The sequence below is a fragment of the Corythoichthys intestinalis genome, chromosome 18, assembly GCF_030265065.1.
Source record: "Corythoichthys intestinalis isolate RoL2023-P3 chromosome 18, ASM3026506v1, whole genome shotgun sequence".
Lineage (NCBI taxonomy): Eukaryota > Metazoa > Chordata > Actinopteri > Syngnathiformes > Syngnathidae > Corythoichthys > Corythoichthys intestinalis.
The window spans coordinates 11,080,493-11,094,710 of record NC_080412.1 but is presented as its reverse complement, the minus strand read 5'-3'; the positions used below and the strand labels follow the sequence as shown (position 1 = coordinate 11,094,710).

Sequence of the window (14,218 nt, the reverse complement as noted above, 5' to 3'; positions counted from 1 at the left end):
TCATTTAATTAGTAATACCCATTGAAGTCTTTCAAATGGAAATGTAACTTGTTACTGCTGATTTATTTATCATGTCAAATTAATGAAACACAAGACAATTCTTTACAAATTCAAATGATTTAATCAATGAAAACATCAAAAAATATCTGCGCACAATGAGTATTTACTATTTACAACATGAGTTCTTTAGTCAATCCTAACATATTTATGTCTACATGTCCTCTACACTCCACTTATAAGCTTCCTCCTGGAGTGCTTTTTTGTCCGCAATCCTCGTGTAGCGCTTCTCCTCGAAACCGTTGGACCTGCACAACACACATATAAATAAATATGAGTTGACATGACTCGATTATCAAAAAAATGTAGATTAAGCGCTCTCGTAGTTAATCGATAATTAATTTTACTAATAGTTCTGGTACATTAACACATTGGCTGCAATTTTTTTCCCATAAATTGTACCTGTTGACTCCATCCCATCGATATCCTGGTAAAATGTTGAATCTGTTGAGTGGTGGCGGAGGGCCTTTGTATTGAGGTTTTTCTGGGAGAGCGGAAAAAATATTTTTAGAAATCACATACAGGAAATCAATGATGAATCTCTGCGGTGTTACCTTTAGCGCCTTGTGTCTTGCGCTCCTTCTTGCGCTGCAACATAGCCGCCATAGGATCTCCCTCCCTCACCTGCTCCCTCAGCATGCGGTCGAGGTCCTCGTCATCGTAATTACGCGCCAGCGGCTTCTGGGCCTCGTGCACGGCATCCTCCAGACGCTGCTGCTCCATCTGGCCTTGAGCCAGCCTGCCAGCCGTTTCGAGATTTAATCACCGTTTCAAATTAAGAAAATAATGCTTTAAAATAATGCTTAGGGTTTTAAAGATAGGATTAGGAAGGATTTCAAACTTTAGGGCTTCATTTTAGGTTTTAAAGCCCCGTCACGTACCCTTTCCCCCACTGGGCGTATTTCTCGTCCTTCGCTGCCTTTTCTCCGGCTTTCCTTTTCTGTTCTTCCCGTTCTGATTCTAAGTCTCGCTTTTTGCCACTCTTATCTCGAAACACTGTCTGAGCATGGCGGGATGCATCTGGGAACACACGTGTATATATTGTGTTATTATGTTTCTATATGATAAACACCATAGATGTTTGCTCACTTTCAAGGTCCCGGTTGTTTCCATCCCTGCGTCGTGCCTCCTCCTTCTCATTTCGAAGAACATCTGAGGAAATCAGGCCCGCCTTTCCACCTGACAGCATACTGTTGCCCTGGAAGAAACAAGAACAATCAAACCATGTTCATGATAGCAAGAAAATGTGATTGATGGAGTGAGGATTTGGAGCCACGGTTGGATACTTTAGTTATGCATTCCAGCCTGAGGTGGTTCTTGTTTTTGACACTGGATGATAAACGTAAACCAGAGCTTCACCTCTGTCCGGCCCACCTTGCGAGGAGGCGACAGGTCATCATCAGACTCTTTTCCTCTTCGCTTCGCCCGTCTGGGCAACGACTGGTCCGAATCAGAATCTCGTCTTCCCTTCTGCTGCTTCTTCCTTGGAGGTGATTGGTCGGAATCTGAATCTCGTCTACAGGAGGCGCTCTGTGCTTTTGTCGACTTCCCCGAACGGTGCCTGGGTGGCGACATGTCTGGAGAATCGTGCCGTTTCCTCCTGGGTGGCGACATGTCAGGAGAATCTTGGCGTTTTTTTCTGGGTGGTGACATGTCGGGAGAATCGTGCCGTTTCCTCCTGGGTGGCGACATGTCAGGAGAATCCTGGCGTTTCTTCCTGGGTGGCGACATGTCAGGTGAATCGTGGCGTTTCCTCCTGGGTGATGACATGTCAGGAGAATGATGGCGTTTTTTCTTGGGTGGCGACGTGTTGGGAGAATCGTGGCGTTTCTTTCTGGGTGGCGACATGTCGGGAGAATCGTGCCGAGCCCTCCTCGGAGGGGAGGCATCTGGAGAGTCGTGTCTGGCTTTTCTGCGAGATGACTTCTCAGTTAAAGGTTCTGGTTGGATGTCTTCCTCTTTGTTTTCGTCTTCTACAAGTGTAACAAAACAATCATAATCAGATGTATACTTACAGTAAACTTGTATATTGATGGCATCACAAAAAGGCTAACCTCCAATAGCCTTCCATCTGGAGCTGCTTCTGAAGATTTCCATCATCCTCACGTCATCTGGGCGTTCATCAATCACTTCAGCGATCTGATTGGACGACAACAACCAGTGGGCTTGTCAATTCAAATGTCACAACATCGACATCATCAGTATATGGCGGAAAACACTCAGGTGACTTGAAGTTGCGCTCTGAGACCCTCAATTTGGCCAACTTTCAAAATTGTCGGAAATGCATGTGTGATACATCATTGGAAAGCTTAAAATCTCAATTTTCTGGGGGAACCAAAATTGGAACAGGAAGACATTTAAAAAAAAAAAAAAAAAAAAAAAAATTAAACAGCAAAACCCTAATTGGAGGCGAGAACACGCGAGAGCAGAATTAAACACGCCACGATTTTAACGGGATATTATCGCGTACTTACCTTGTTTCGATCCAAAAACTCCATTTAGCATGTATCACCGAGTGTCAAGACACAGCTGTGAATAGCCAAAGCCAGTTTTTTATTTTATATTATGGGTGAAACATGGTTTCACCCATAATATAAAAAAAGAAACATGGTTTCACCCATAAATATAAATTCATTTATAGAGGGATCACACTCCTCAGCCTCCCCGGTAAAGTCTACTCAGGGGTGCTGGAGAGGAGGGTCCGTCGGGAAGTCGAATCTCGGATTCAGGAGGACCAGTGTGGTTTTCGTCCCGGCCGTGGAACAGTGGACCAGCTCTACACCCTCGGCAGGGTCCTCGAGGGTGCATGGGAGTTCGCCCATCCAGTCTACATGTGTTTTGTGGATTTGGAGAAGGCGTTCGACAGTGTGCCTAGGGGAGTCTTGTGGAGGGTCCTCCGGGAGTACGGGGTACCGAGCCCCTTGGTAAGGGCTGTTCGGTCCCTGTACGACCGGTGTCAGAGTCTGGTCCGCATTGCCGGCAGTAAGTCGAATTCGTTCCCAGTGAGGATTGGACTCTGCCAAGGCTGCCCTTTGTCACCGATTCTGTTCATAATTTTTATGGACAGGATTTCTAGGCGCAGCTGAAGCGTTGAGGGTGTCCGGTTTGGTGGCCTCAGCATTGCATTGCATCTCTGCTTTTTGTAGATGATGTGGTGCTGTTGGCTTCATCAAGCCGTGACCTCATACTCTCACTGGGGCGGTTCGCAGCAGAGTGTGAAGCGGTTGGGATGAAGATCCGCACCTCCAAATCTGAGACCATGGTCCTCAGCCGGAAAAGGGTGGCATGCCCTCTCCGGGTCGGGGATGAGATCCTGCCCCAAGTGGAGGAGTTCAAGTATCTTGGGGTTTTGTTCACGAGTGAGGGTAGGAGGGAGCGGGAGATTGACAGGCGGATAGGTGCAGCGTCTGCAGTGATGCGGACTCTGCACCGGTCCGTTGTGGTGAAGAAGCAACTGAGCCAAAAGGCGAAGCTCTCGATTTACCGGTCGATCTACGTTCCTACCCTCACCTATGGTCACAAGCTGTGAGTCGTGACCAAAAGAACAAGATCCCGGATACAAGCGACTGAAATGAGTTTTCTCCGCAGGGTGTCCGGGCTCTCCCTTAGAGATAGGGTGAGAAGCCCGGTCATCCGGGAGGGGCTTGGTGTCGAGCCGCTACTCCTCCGCGTTGAGAGGAGCCAGTTGAGGTGGCTCGGGCATCTGGTTCGGATGCCTCCTGGACGCCTCCCTGGAGAGGTGTTCTGGGCACGTCCCACCGGCGGGAGGCCCCGGGGTCGACCCAGGTCACGCTGGAGAGACTATGTCACTCGGCTGTCCTGGGAACGCCTTGGAATCCCTCCGGAGGAGCTGGCTGAAGTGGCTGGGGAGAGGGAAGTCTGGGCTTCTCTGCTAAAGCTGCTGCCCCCGCGACCCGACCCCGGACTAAGCGGAAGATAATGGATGGATGAAACATGGTGATACAACAAGGGTCGCAATGCAGAAATCACAGACAACAAGGAGTGGTTGAGATTTTCTTTTTCATATAGTTACCTTTTTAAACGTTATTTTTCAATTGTTTTTTGTTTGGATCGATTATTTATCATCTAACATATCGGGGGAAAATGTGACAGTAACAAAAAAAATACAATTAAGCGATAGTTATGAGGTAGACATCCGTGACTTTTTTACAGACGCCAAATTTTTCATTGTGATGTAATTCGTTTAAAAGTTTAAATTTGCGAGTGAATAATTTTTAAAGTTTTTTTTTTTTTTTCAAACTAAAATTTAGACATCAAATAATGATTCTAAGCTCAAAATGACAGACATTTTGAATAATAAATATAATTACTTACCTTCTTTTTATGACTAGGTTGAAACAAAAGCAGTTGCGCGACATCTGTAAATGGGGGTTTTCAGGGTAAAACGGACACATTAAAAATAATCCGGAGGCTTCGTGCACCATGAATCTGCTATGGCAACATATAGACATATTATTCTATCAAGCACAACAGTGATTTTGGCTTAAAATACAACAGTTTATTTTAAAGAGGGGTGCAAGAGTAGAAACTGCTTTTTCAGTCTTGTCTGTGTTTTCCGCCATATGCCGGTTGAACGGTATTAAAAACATATTTCTACATGTTATTAGTGTATCTCATAATTGTGTTTAAATTGTGTGGTGCATTTTCACATAATTTGTTGAACATTTAACACAGATTTTCAATAATGCCTCATACTAGGGTGGTCAATATGTCTTTTTAAAGATGTGTGACGCGAAAGAATGTTTTTATTTGACATAAATGATTTAAAAAAAAACATCAATAATAACAAGGCGTATGACCAAACAGACTTTGACTCCTTACCACGGGAGCTTCCTCATCGTCGTCTTCCGCATCATTTTCTTCGGCCACTGTCTGTCTCCAATCTACATCATCGTCAACGATTTTAAGTCTTGGATGAGAGAGAAAAGGGGGTTAGAAGCCAAAACATCTCATTCTTGATAATACAATGACCGATCACGGCTAACGATGTTAGCAACAAGTTACATACATAATTGGGGAAAAAAAATCAAAATGGAATCTCACCCTTTACCCGTAACCTTGCGCCGCTTCTTTTTAAGTTTTCCTTTAGACTTTTTAGCGTCATCGTCGTTAGATAAATAGCGTTTTAGATATTCCGCTTTGGACAATTCGCCTACTTTAACGCTAGTAACGGAGGCAGCCATCTTGATATGGGCCACTACGGGGGCTGCGAAGGGACATAACATCTGTCAATTACTTAAAAAAAAAAAAAAATCACACAAGTTCAACTTTGTCCAGTTACAAAGTCACGAAGATCATGTTTTTCTGTACCAAAATTAACCAATAGAACACTAATTCCAAAATAATTTCGAAAGTGGCCCGCATGTATCTGAACCTTTTGGGATTTCTCATATTTCTGTATAAAATAACCCTCAAATGCGATCTTATCTTCGTCAAAATCGCACAGATGAAAATAAAGTGTCTGCTTTAACTAAAACCACCCAAACATTTATAGGTTTTCATATTATAATGAGGATATCATGCAAACAACAACAGAAGGTGGAAAATAAGTAAGTGAACCCTCTGCCTAAGGAGACTTAAAGAGAAATTCAAACTAATTTTTACCAAACATTTTAAGTTATGTGTGTGCCCAATCACTGATGAGTGGTTTAAAGCTGCCCTGCCCACTATAAAACACAATCTTGGTATTAAGTGTGTTGATGAGAAGCATTGTCTGATGTGCATCATGGCTCGATCAAAAGAGCTGGCTGAAAACCTGTGATCAAGGATTTTTTATTTGTATAAAGCTAGGAAAGGATACAAAACCATCTCTAAAAGTCTGGATGTAGATCAATCGACAGTCAGAGATGTTGTCTACAGATGGAGAGAGTTTGACACTGTTGCTTCTCTCCCAAGGAGTGGCTGTCCACCAAAGATGTTGCCAAGAGGTCAGCGTAGAATACTCAGAAAGGTAAAAAAAGAACCCTAGAGTGATTTACAGAAATCACTGGCACAGTCATATATCTGTGTGCACACATTAACTATATGTGAAACTGTGGCCAAGAATAGTGTTTATGGGAGGACTCCACGGAGGAAGCCACTGCTGTCTAAAAAAAACATTGTTGCTCGTTTAATGTTCGCAAGAAGGCACTTGGACACTTCACAGAAGCTTTGGCAAAATATTTTGTGGACTGATGAAACCAAAGTTGAATTGTTTGGAAGTAACACACAATGTCATGTGTGGAGGAAAAATGGAACAGCTCACCAAGATCAAGACCTCATCCCCACCGTGAAACATGGTCGAGGGAGCATCATGATTTGGGGCTGTTTTGCTACCTCGGGGCCTGGACAACTCGCAACCATTAATGGAAGAATGAATTCAAAAGTTTAGCAGGATGTTTTGCAGGAAAACCTGAGGCCGACAGTTGAAGCTAAAAAGAGGATGGATGATGCAAACAAGACAATGATCCAAAACACAGAAGTAAATCAACTTCAGAATGGTTTCAGAGGGGCAAAATACACGTTCTGGAGTGGGCAAGTCAAAGTCCAGACTTGAACCCCATTGAGATGCTGTGGCATGACCTAAAGACAATGGTTCGTGCCAGATATCCCAGGAATCTGACTGAGCTACAGCAGTTTTGTAGAGAAGAATGGGACAAGACTTGTCCTGATCGATGTGCCAGACTGCTCTGCAGCTATAGGAAGCATCTGGTTTGGGGGGGACAAAATATTAAATGTGATAGTTCACTCACTTATTTTTCCCCCTTCTGTCATTGTTTGCATACTATCATCGTTACGATATGAAAACCTATAAATGTTTGGGGGGATTTTAGTTAAAGCAGACACTGTTTTTTAATCTGTGGGACTTTGACAAATATCAGATCACATTTGATGGTGATTTTATGGAGAAATGTCAGAAATTCCAATAGATTCAGATAATTTTTCATACCACTGTATGCATACATATACATACAGTATGCACATACATGAAAACTAGACAGTCAAATGTTAAATATTTCTTTATTAGCTTGATTTAAAACATTTAGGGCAGCTTCCAAACTCATGTCTTCATGGAAACACCAGCAAACGTCTTAACAATTCTGTAAATACTGCATAACTCAGTGCTGTGAATTCTCTTGTGCCTGTAAAGATATAAGAAGCATGCAGCTGGTGCAATGTTATTGTATGGAATTTTATGCTTTTAAGAAGATCCTTTGCTTGTTTTGTAACAGGGTTTAAAGTTAAATACAACTAAAGTGCACTGCATGAAATATGTTTCACCACTGTAACGGTAGACAGTAAAGTTGATTTCAGCGATCCTTATGCATAAAGCACGTGTACCACACTTTTGAGAATTGGTGACTTAAGTCAATGCATGTAATTGGAGAAAAACCAGCATGGCGAATATCCAGGAGCGCTTCAGAAGCACGCTGACAGCTCCGCATGGAACAAGATGATCTGTAGGAGAAAATGAAGATGAAGAAACTCGAATCAAATGTTCCTTTCTCTCCACTCACCTCTCTCCACGTTAATGCTGGCTCCCTCTCCAGTTATCTTGCACATATAGGTGGTGTTGTGCGGCAGTTTATCCCGATAACCACTCAACGTCAATCTGTAGCCGTGCGGCTCCACCTCCGTCACGTGACTCACTTTTCTGAACTCTGCCTCAGCCGCCAGGCCGGACACATTGGCGTTGATGAGAGCTTGCTTGGAACCTGATGACCACGAAAACTCATAACTGCTGATTTTGTTGGGCTCGGCCTTGACCAGGCAGTCCACCCGCAGGTCGCCGTCGTCTTCCTCACACACTGTGATGCTGTCGCACCACACCGGCCTCAGCAGCACTGACACACGCACGCACACACACAATTAATTGTTTATTTTGTATTTACTCACCCTTCTGGAAATATTTTCCTCACCTCCAAGAACGCTGAACAGAAACAGATGCTGGAGCATGACAGAAAGTGCTGTTCCAACTGGAGAACAGAAAAAAAAGAAATACCTTAGAATGATCACAAGATTGATACAGTCTGCACCCAAAGAAGTCCAAAAGAGTTTTACAGTATGACATTGTCCACCTATCGGAGACTTAGTTTTAAATACCGTAATTTTCGGACTATAAGGTGCACATGACTATAAGCTGCCACCCACCAAATTTGACATGAAAAGGACATTTGTTCATATATAAGCCGCACTGGACTAGAAGCCACAGCTGTCCTGAATTATATTATGGGATATTTACGATACGAGATATTAACCGGTAACATTTTATTTGACAGTGGCATCATTAGACTGTCATATGACCAAATGAACCACCATGAAGCTTTGAACCAAATGGCTGCAAAGCTTCATTGCTTCAAAAAGCTTCATTAGGCCAACACTGCTCCCTTATGGGAGACAGTCAACTTCTGCTGACACCTGCTGTCAACACTGTTGTCATCCAACATGCCTCCTAGCATGCATTGCAGCACTACAGATGTAAATAACAATCAACATTCATGTTCTATGCTAATTATTTCTTCAGTTACTGTTCCAGTGGTTTCAATAATTTCTAGTTTTGGTACTTGGTAACACTTTAATTGACAGTGGCACCATAAAATTGTCATATGACAATCATAATTATGAAATGACACTGTCATGAGCATTAATTAATGCTGATAACAGATGTCATTTAGTGTCATCCGGCAAATTATTTAAGTTTTGAATGGATGTAAAAGATGACGTTACTGACATAATTTGCCGGATGACACCTCATGACATCAGTCATAGCATTCAGTAATGCAAATGATAGTGTCGTGTCATAATTATGACCGTCTTATGACAGTCTTATGACGCCACAGGAGCAGTTTGGTGACAAGCCCTGGAGTGATCAGCAGGAATGTGTTCTTGAGAAAAAAATCATTTTCAAGGTTGAATCTTCAAAAATGACCACCTGAACTTTTATGTCATCAACCTTCAGAATATTTTGCAGCAGTTATTAAAATTATTTTTGGAGGAATGACATCGCAGTAATTTGTTATTGTCGCAACTAATAAACATTAGGGAATTATTAAGTATTTATTATTCTCAACATTATCTCTTAGAAAGGTCAACTCAAACAAAACATTTTTTTCGGGAGCCCTACCTGTGCTTCGGTGCAGGATGATGAAGCAAGTCTCAGCACTGCAGAGCAAAACACTGGGTGGAGAGGGTGTGTGTGTGAGAGAGCCGAGGATGGATGGGTGCTGATGAAGGTCATGTGGTAAATTGTACTTGCCACTATTACTGTATAACGTGCCAACACTTATCCTTTATTTTTAACCTAGATAACAATCACACTATGAATAACGGACTACATAAATCTCACAAAATTATACATCAAATACGAGACTTTTGTTGATGTTGCGTCATCGTTATGTGAATGGGCTTCTTCATTGGCTGGTGGATTTTCTAATACGTCATCGTTAGGCAATATGCGAACGCGTAAGCAAGAAAACTAATAAACATCCATTGTTTTCATTATTTTTATATAATATTTGATTACGTAATGAAAATGAAGTAAAAAAAAAACTTTTATTCATTCATTTATTTCCCCCTCACGTCTGTTCTTTGTGTGACCATATAAAAAGTCCGTGTGAAACAAAGTGTCAAACTTTACACAATTAAAACCATCCGTTATTTTGGCGACAAATAACAGTGTCACAGTATGATTCCGTGCCCCTAAAACAAATCAAATTATGATACGTGACTGATAACGAAACACATATAATAATTTGCCAAGGAATAAAAGTGAAAAAACAATTATGGAGACAATCCAGGCAAATATCCACGTTTTATCCCTTGTCTTGACAACGACGGAATATGGTTGAGGTAAGAGCTTTAAAATCATTATATATTTGTCTTTTTTCTATTTAGTTTTCCAAGTTGTGTGAGTTTGTGTTTGAAGCACAAGTTAGAGCAGGAACTTTGTTTTGTAAGTTTTTGTGTCATGTCGGAATCGGTCTTTGTCAGTCACGTGCCCAAACTAGCGGACACGCCCCCAGACGCCATTTTGGGTGTACCGCGGACGTAAACATACTAAACAAACCAGAACAGGAGTAGCCGGTGAAGAAGTGAGTTTTTAAACAGTTTTAAAACTTTTTGCTCAGTCGCCAGTCTGGAGAGGAATAAGAAGGATGAGAGGATACCGTACAGGGACAAACTTATCAAGGAGGCCAGGCCAATCAATAATATAGACCCTACGACCTCCCTACAAAAAAAAAAAGACTGGAGCTCAGTGGCGTCACCAGGGGGTGGCCAGGGGTAGCCACGGCCACCCCTATAAATTGGTTGGCCACCCCACTGGCCACCCCTCTTGCCAGTATATCGTTAGATTGTTGTAGCATCAGTTATGCATTTCATCCCAAATGAATGCATTTATTTTGTTTTGTTAAATGTAGGGCTGTCAAATTTATCGCGTTAACGGGCGGTAATTAATTTGTCAATTAATCACGTGAAAATATTTATCGCCACTAACGCATTTGCAGTACGACTCATTCACGCATTGCCGCAAACAGCCTACAATGGCGCCGTTTTACTTATATACAGAGGTAAGAGGCAGAGTGGAGTAGATACAAGCATTCATTGGGGCCGTGATTTTAATTGGCAAAAGCTTTATCATCTCTCCCACAGCAACTATAAATATTGTGGGAAGCGACGTGTGGAAGAATGACAGGAGTTGATCTTTTTACTTAACACCCTGTAGTGTACCCAACGCAGAGAAGATATATCAATTCATACCAGTACGCACAGTCATGGTTGCACTTCCCATCATGCATTTGGGCAGAACAGTTAAGTCGCTACAGTATCATTTACTGAAAGCTCAACAAATACACTAGATGGCAATATTTAGTCACAATATACAAACTCACATTCATCCTTTAAGAATTACAAGTGTTTCTGTCCGTGGATCCCTTTCACAGAAAGAATGTTAATAATGTTAATGCCATCTTGTGGATTTATTGTTATAATAAACAAATACAGTACTTATGTACAGTATGTTGAATGTATATATCTGTCTTATCTTTCCATTCCAACAATAATTTACAGAAAAATATGGCATATTTTAGAGATGGTTTGAATTGCGATGAATTACGATTAATTACTTTTTTTTTTTTTTGTACACCTTATGCCTAATATATAAATAACGCAATAAAACAGAATTGTTGTGGAACTCAAAATGTTGACTGGACAGTTATGGACTATGCACATTAAATCATTAGTAACATCAAATATTACACAATACACCAAAGTATATCAGTAGCCGTGTCCTTAAGTCTTTCTGATAGTTTTCCCCTGACCTTTTTACTGCAATAATATAATGAAAACCTGAAATCATGGCTTTTAGTTTTGGTGTGCCACCCCAAGATTTTGTGGCCCCATCTGGCCACCCCTATGCAAAATTTCTGGAGGCGCCACTGCTGGAGCTCCGACGCCACATTAGTGCCTCCAACTTCATCGGTGGATATAACAAACTACCTCGTTTGCGGTATCAGCGCTTACACATATAAACAGTTTAAAAACTATAAATCTTTCGAAACTGATGGCTCACGAATGGCTGGGTGCAGGATCTCTTCGCATTTCGACCGCAGGACTGCGACAACACAGACCGCTAAAGAAGACTTTTGGATCAGCTCTCGTTGCTCCTCTCAGAAACATGATACAGCTCTTGAACATTGTTGAACTTGAATTGTACCTTGAATATCATCTTAAACATCACATGACTAAAACAGGTGAAGGAACTGTCATAACGACATGCAAACGGCGAACCGCACGCATGCTATTTTTAGACCGTGACGTCACATCGTAAAGCGGAAGTAAAGCAGAAGTGGGACATTATAGACCCGCCCTCGCATAGAAACAATGTTAATTCTGCTACTTTTCCCCGGTAATCTTTCACACATTGCTTTTTTGGAACTTGTAGAAAAGACTCTAGACATTACGACATATGAAGGATGTTTTCTTCATACGTTTCCCGAAACCAAAAACTCGTGAGGAAAAAATGTGAAGAATGAATCAACTTGCGGTGACTTTTAACAGCAGCGCTGTGAATCCATTCACATTTCATGATATGCTGTAAACATTTTGTTGGGTTGGCATGGTCTTTCAGAGGACAAAGAGGTAAAGGTGTTGATAAAATAGCTAAGGCTATGCTAAGGTCGGCTCGTTTTTTTTCGTCTTTTTGAGCCCTCGACACTCAAGCCGTCTCTTTAACTGAACATTTTTATGTACAGTACTTCCACATTTTTGCAAGTGAATTTGGCACAAGGGACATCATTTTCGGAGAGAATTGGTAGGTTTAGCTTTGTAAACATCTTCGTACACGATTTTCATTCATTTCCTATAGACCCCAATCACGTGACGTCACAACTCCGCCCCCCTGGCTGGTGCCGCCATATTGTCCATCAGCTCATCGTGTTTACATATTACCGCTTCGTACATTCCTCCTATTACTGCGTGTTGTTCTGCTTGTCAGAAGAATCACCGTCTAGTAAACGAACCCAAAAACCTTCCTGACAATCGTTAACATTGATTAATCAAAATGGTGAAGGCATGTGTGGCGGTTGGTTGCAGTAACAGAGAAGATAAACGGTCATTTTAGTAGTTGCTGTGTGCCCATTGTTAAAAGGGCAAATCTCTAAAGCAGCACGGTTTGTTTATCTCTGTCCGGGATGCGTTTGTGTCGACAGCCGTTAGACAGCAGCGAAAACATCAATATGATGCTGACACGATCGCAGACATCTTCAGACGGAGACTACAAAGCTCGTCGCCACGGTCGCGCAGCAAGAAGGTGAGCGCAACAACAGGTGTTGTGCCGAAAAATAGCCGCCCTGCGTGAAATGTCTCCCCTGACGGGAGCGCCCACACGGAAACTACTTTTTTGTACCGTGAATATGTATTACTCTGCTTGAACTAATAAATGTCATACCTGTCTGATTGTCATTGGGATATGGTTGTGAAAACCTGTAGATTAATACATTTCTGTTCAAAGGTGGTTATGTGGTCCAGTCCACGATTTGTTACTAAAATACAGTACTAAAATTTTGTATAATTTAATTATTTAAAACTGATCCTACAGTCGTATATCCATTACTGTAATGCGTCCATGAAAACATTTGATGTTTTCACGTCAATAAAGCGTTATAAATAAGCGCTCCCGTTAGGGGGGACATTTCAGCGGGGCAGCTATTTTTCGGCACACACCGGCCCGTCGTCGAACCGCCGATCAGGTTTCATTTTACAATGGTGACAACGGTGACGCTCAGCTTCCCAAATGTTGGTTTATATTCGGGCCGGTGCCAATTTTGGGTACCCGACTCCTCATCGTGAGATTAACTGGAGTATGACTGGAAATGTTGTGGTCTCAGGACGAGCTCTGACGCATGGGACAGGACCGGACGGGAGGAAACATCGATTTGGGCATCAAATATGGATCTGGCGACTGGATCGACCAAAGCTTTTCCAAATGACGGCTTTTATGCAACTCATCCAATGAGTTTACAGCATCTGAAAGCACCGGGGCTTCCATAATTTGCAAGTGATGCCACCTTTAGAAACTACGATCGTTGACAATACGGACACACAATGACGGACAATATGGCGGCACAATACAGCGATCACGTGATTTAATGATTTTGTGACGTTGGTGATTGGGGTCTAATGGGGACAAACGGTGCGTGTCGTCCCTTAGCAACAGTAGCTAACGTCATGAATATTAATGAGCGGAAGTGACGTGTTGCTTGCGGTACGCCATTCATGTATATTGCACAATATATTGTTTCATTGTTGACATTGCCATGCAAAGATGTGCACTTCTCTCAATGCAGGACTTGTGAAGTGGGACAAATTTACTTGAACACGTTATTCTGCAACCAGTGTTATTTATTTTACTTCGTATGCACATATTTTATATTTCCTTGCATTGCTATTTTCTGTTTACCATTGTGCCGCTGCTGTGTTTTGATATGAGAATTTTAGTAAAAATTTATAAATCTAAAAAAGTAAAACTGTCAAGCTTCTCGTTTTTTAGCACACCTCGTATTTCCTATTCAGTGTTTATCTCCCCAAAATTGTTTGAATGTAATTAGTAAAGAAAAGTACTTTTCATTATCAAAACCAACTCTAGTTCTTTATGTACGTGAGA

The 14,218-nt window shown here is 41.9% G+C and overlaps 2 protein-coding genes across 3 annotated transcripts; both read right to left on the bottom strand.

Moving 5' to 3' along the window:
* Window positions 1-133: 133 nt before the first annotated feature.
* bud13 (BUD13 homolog) lies at window positions 134-5,379 on the bottom strand. Of its 2 annotated transcripts, none has more exons than XM_057820999.1 (9): window positions 5,122-5,379; window positions 4,900-4,987; window positions 2,112-2,196; window positions 1,432-2,030; window positions 1,147-1,255; window positions 939-1,077; window positions 612-796; window positions 460-541; window positions 134-305 (listed from the first exon to the last, which is right to left on the bottom strand). In XM_057820999.1, the coding sequence occupies exons 1-9, from the start codon at window positions 5,301-5,303 to the stop codon at window positions 212-214; spliced, it is 1,563 nt and encodes a 520-aa protein (XP_057676982.1). In that variant the 5' UTR covers window positions 5,304-5,379; the 3' UTR covers window positions 134-211. The 2 variants fall into 2 exon arrangements, with proteins under 2 accessions (XP_057676982.1, XP_057676981.1); XM_057820998.1 differs by having other exon boundaries at window positions 135-305; window positions 1,417-2,030; window positions 5,122-5,373.
* Window positions 5,380-7,061: 1,682 nt separating this feature from the next.
* On the bottom strand, window positions 7,062-9,427 carry LOC130906916 (thy-1 membrane glycoprotein-like). Its single transcript, XM_057821639.1, has 4 exons — window positions 9,182-9,427; window positions 7,977-8,033; window positions 7,575-7,901; window positions 7,062-7,515 (listed from the first exon to the last, which is right to left on the bottom strand). The coding sequence occupies exons 2-4, from the start codon at window positions 8,011-8,013 to the stop codon at window positions 7,421-7,423; spliced, it is 459 nt and encodes a 152-aa protein (XP_057677622.1). The 5' UTR covers window positions 8,014-8,033; window positions 9,182-9,427; the 3' UTR covers window positions 7,062-7,420.
* Between the last annotated feature and the right edge of the window lie 4,791 nt (window positions 9,428-14,218).

What these genes read in the sequence shown, in the direction of transcription:
- bud13 (XM_057820998.1), bottom strand. Translation starts at nt 5,303, where the DNA reads ATGTTATGTCCCTTCGCAGCCCCCGTAGTGGCCCATATCAAGATGGCT. An exon ending in ACGATGAGGAAGCTCCCGTG is followed by an intron (nt 2,197 to 4,899) that starts GTAAGGAGTCAA and finishes TCGTCCAATCAG; the next exon opens with ATCGCTGAAGTGATTGATGA. An exon ending in CAAGACACAAGGCGCTAAAG is followed by an intron (nt 542 to 611) that starts GTAACACCGCAG and finishes CCGCTCTCCCAG; the next exon opens with AAAAACCTCAATACAAAGGC.
- LOC130906916 (XM_057821639.1), bottom strand. Translation starts at nt 8,013, where the DNA reads ATGCTCCAGCATCTGTTTCTGTTCAGCGTTCTTGGAG. An exon ending in TCTGTTCAGCGTTCTTGGAG is followed by an intron (nt 7,902 to 7,976) that starts GTGAGGAAAATA and finishes TGCGTGTGTCAG; the next exon opens with TGCTGCTGAGGCCGGTGTGG. An exon ending in CAGCATTAACGTGGAGAGAG is followed by an intron (nt 7,516 to 7,574) that starts GTGAGTGGAGAG and finishes TTTCTCCTACAG; the next exon opens with ATCATCTTGTTCCATGCGGA.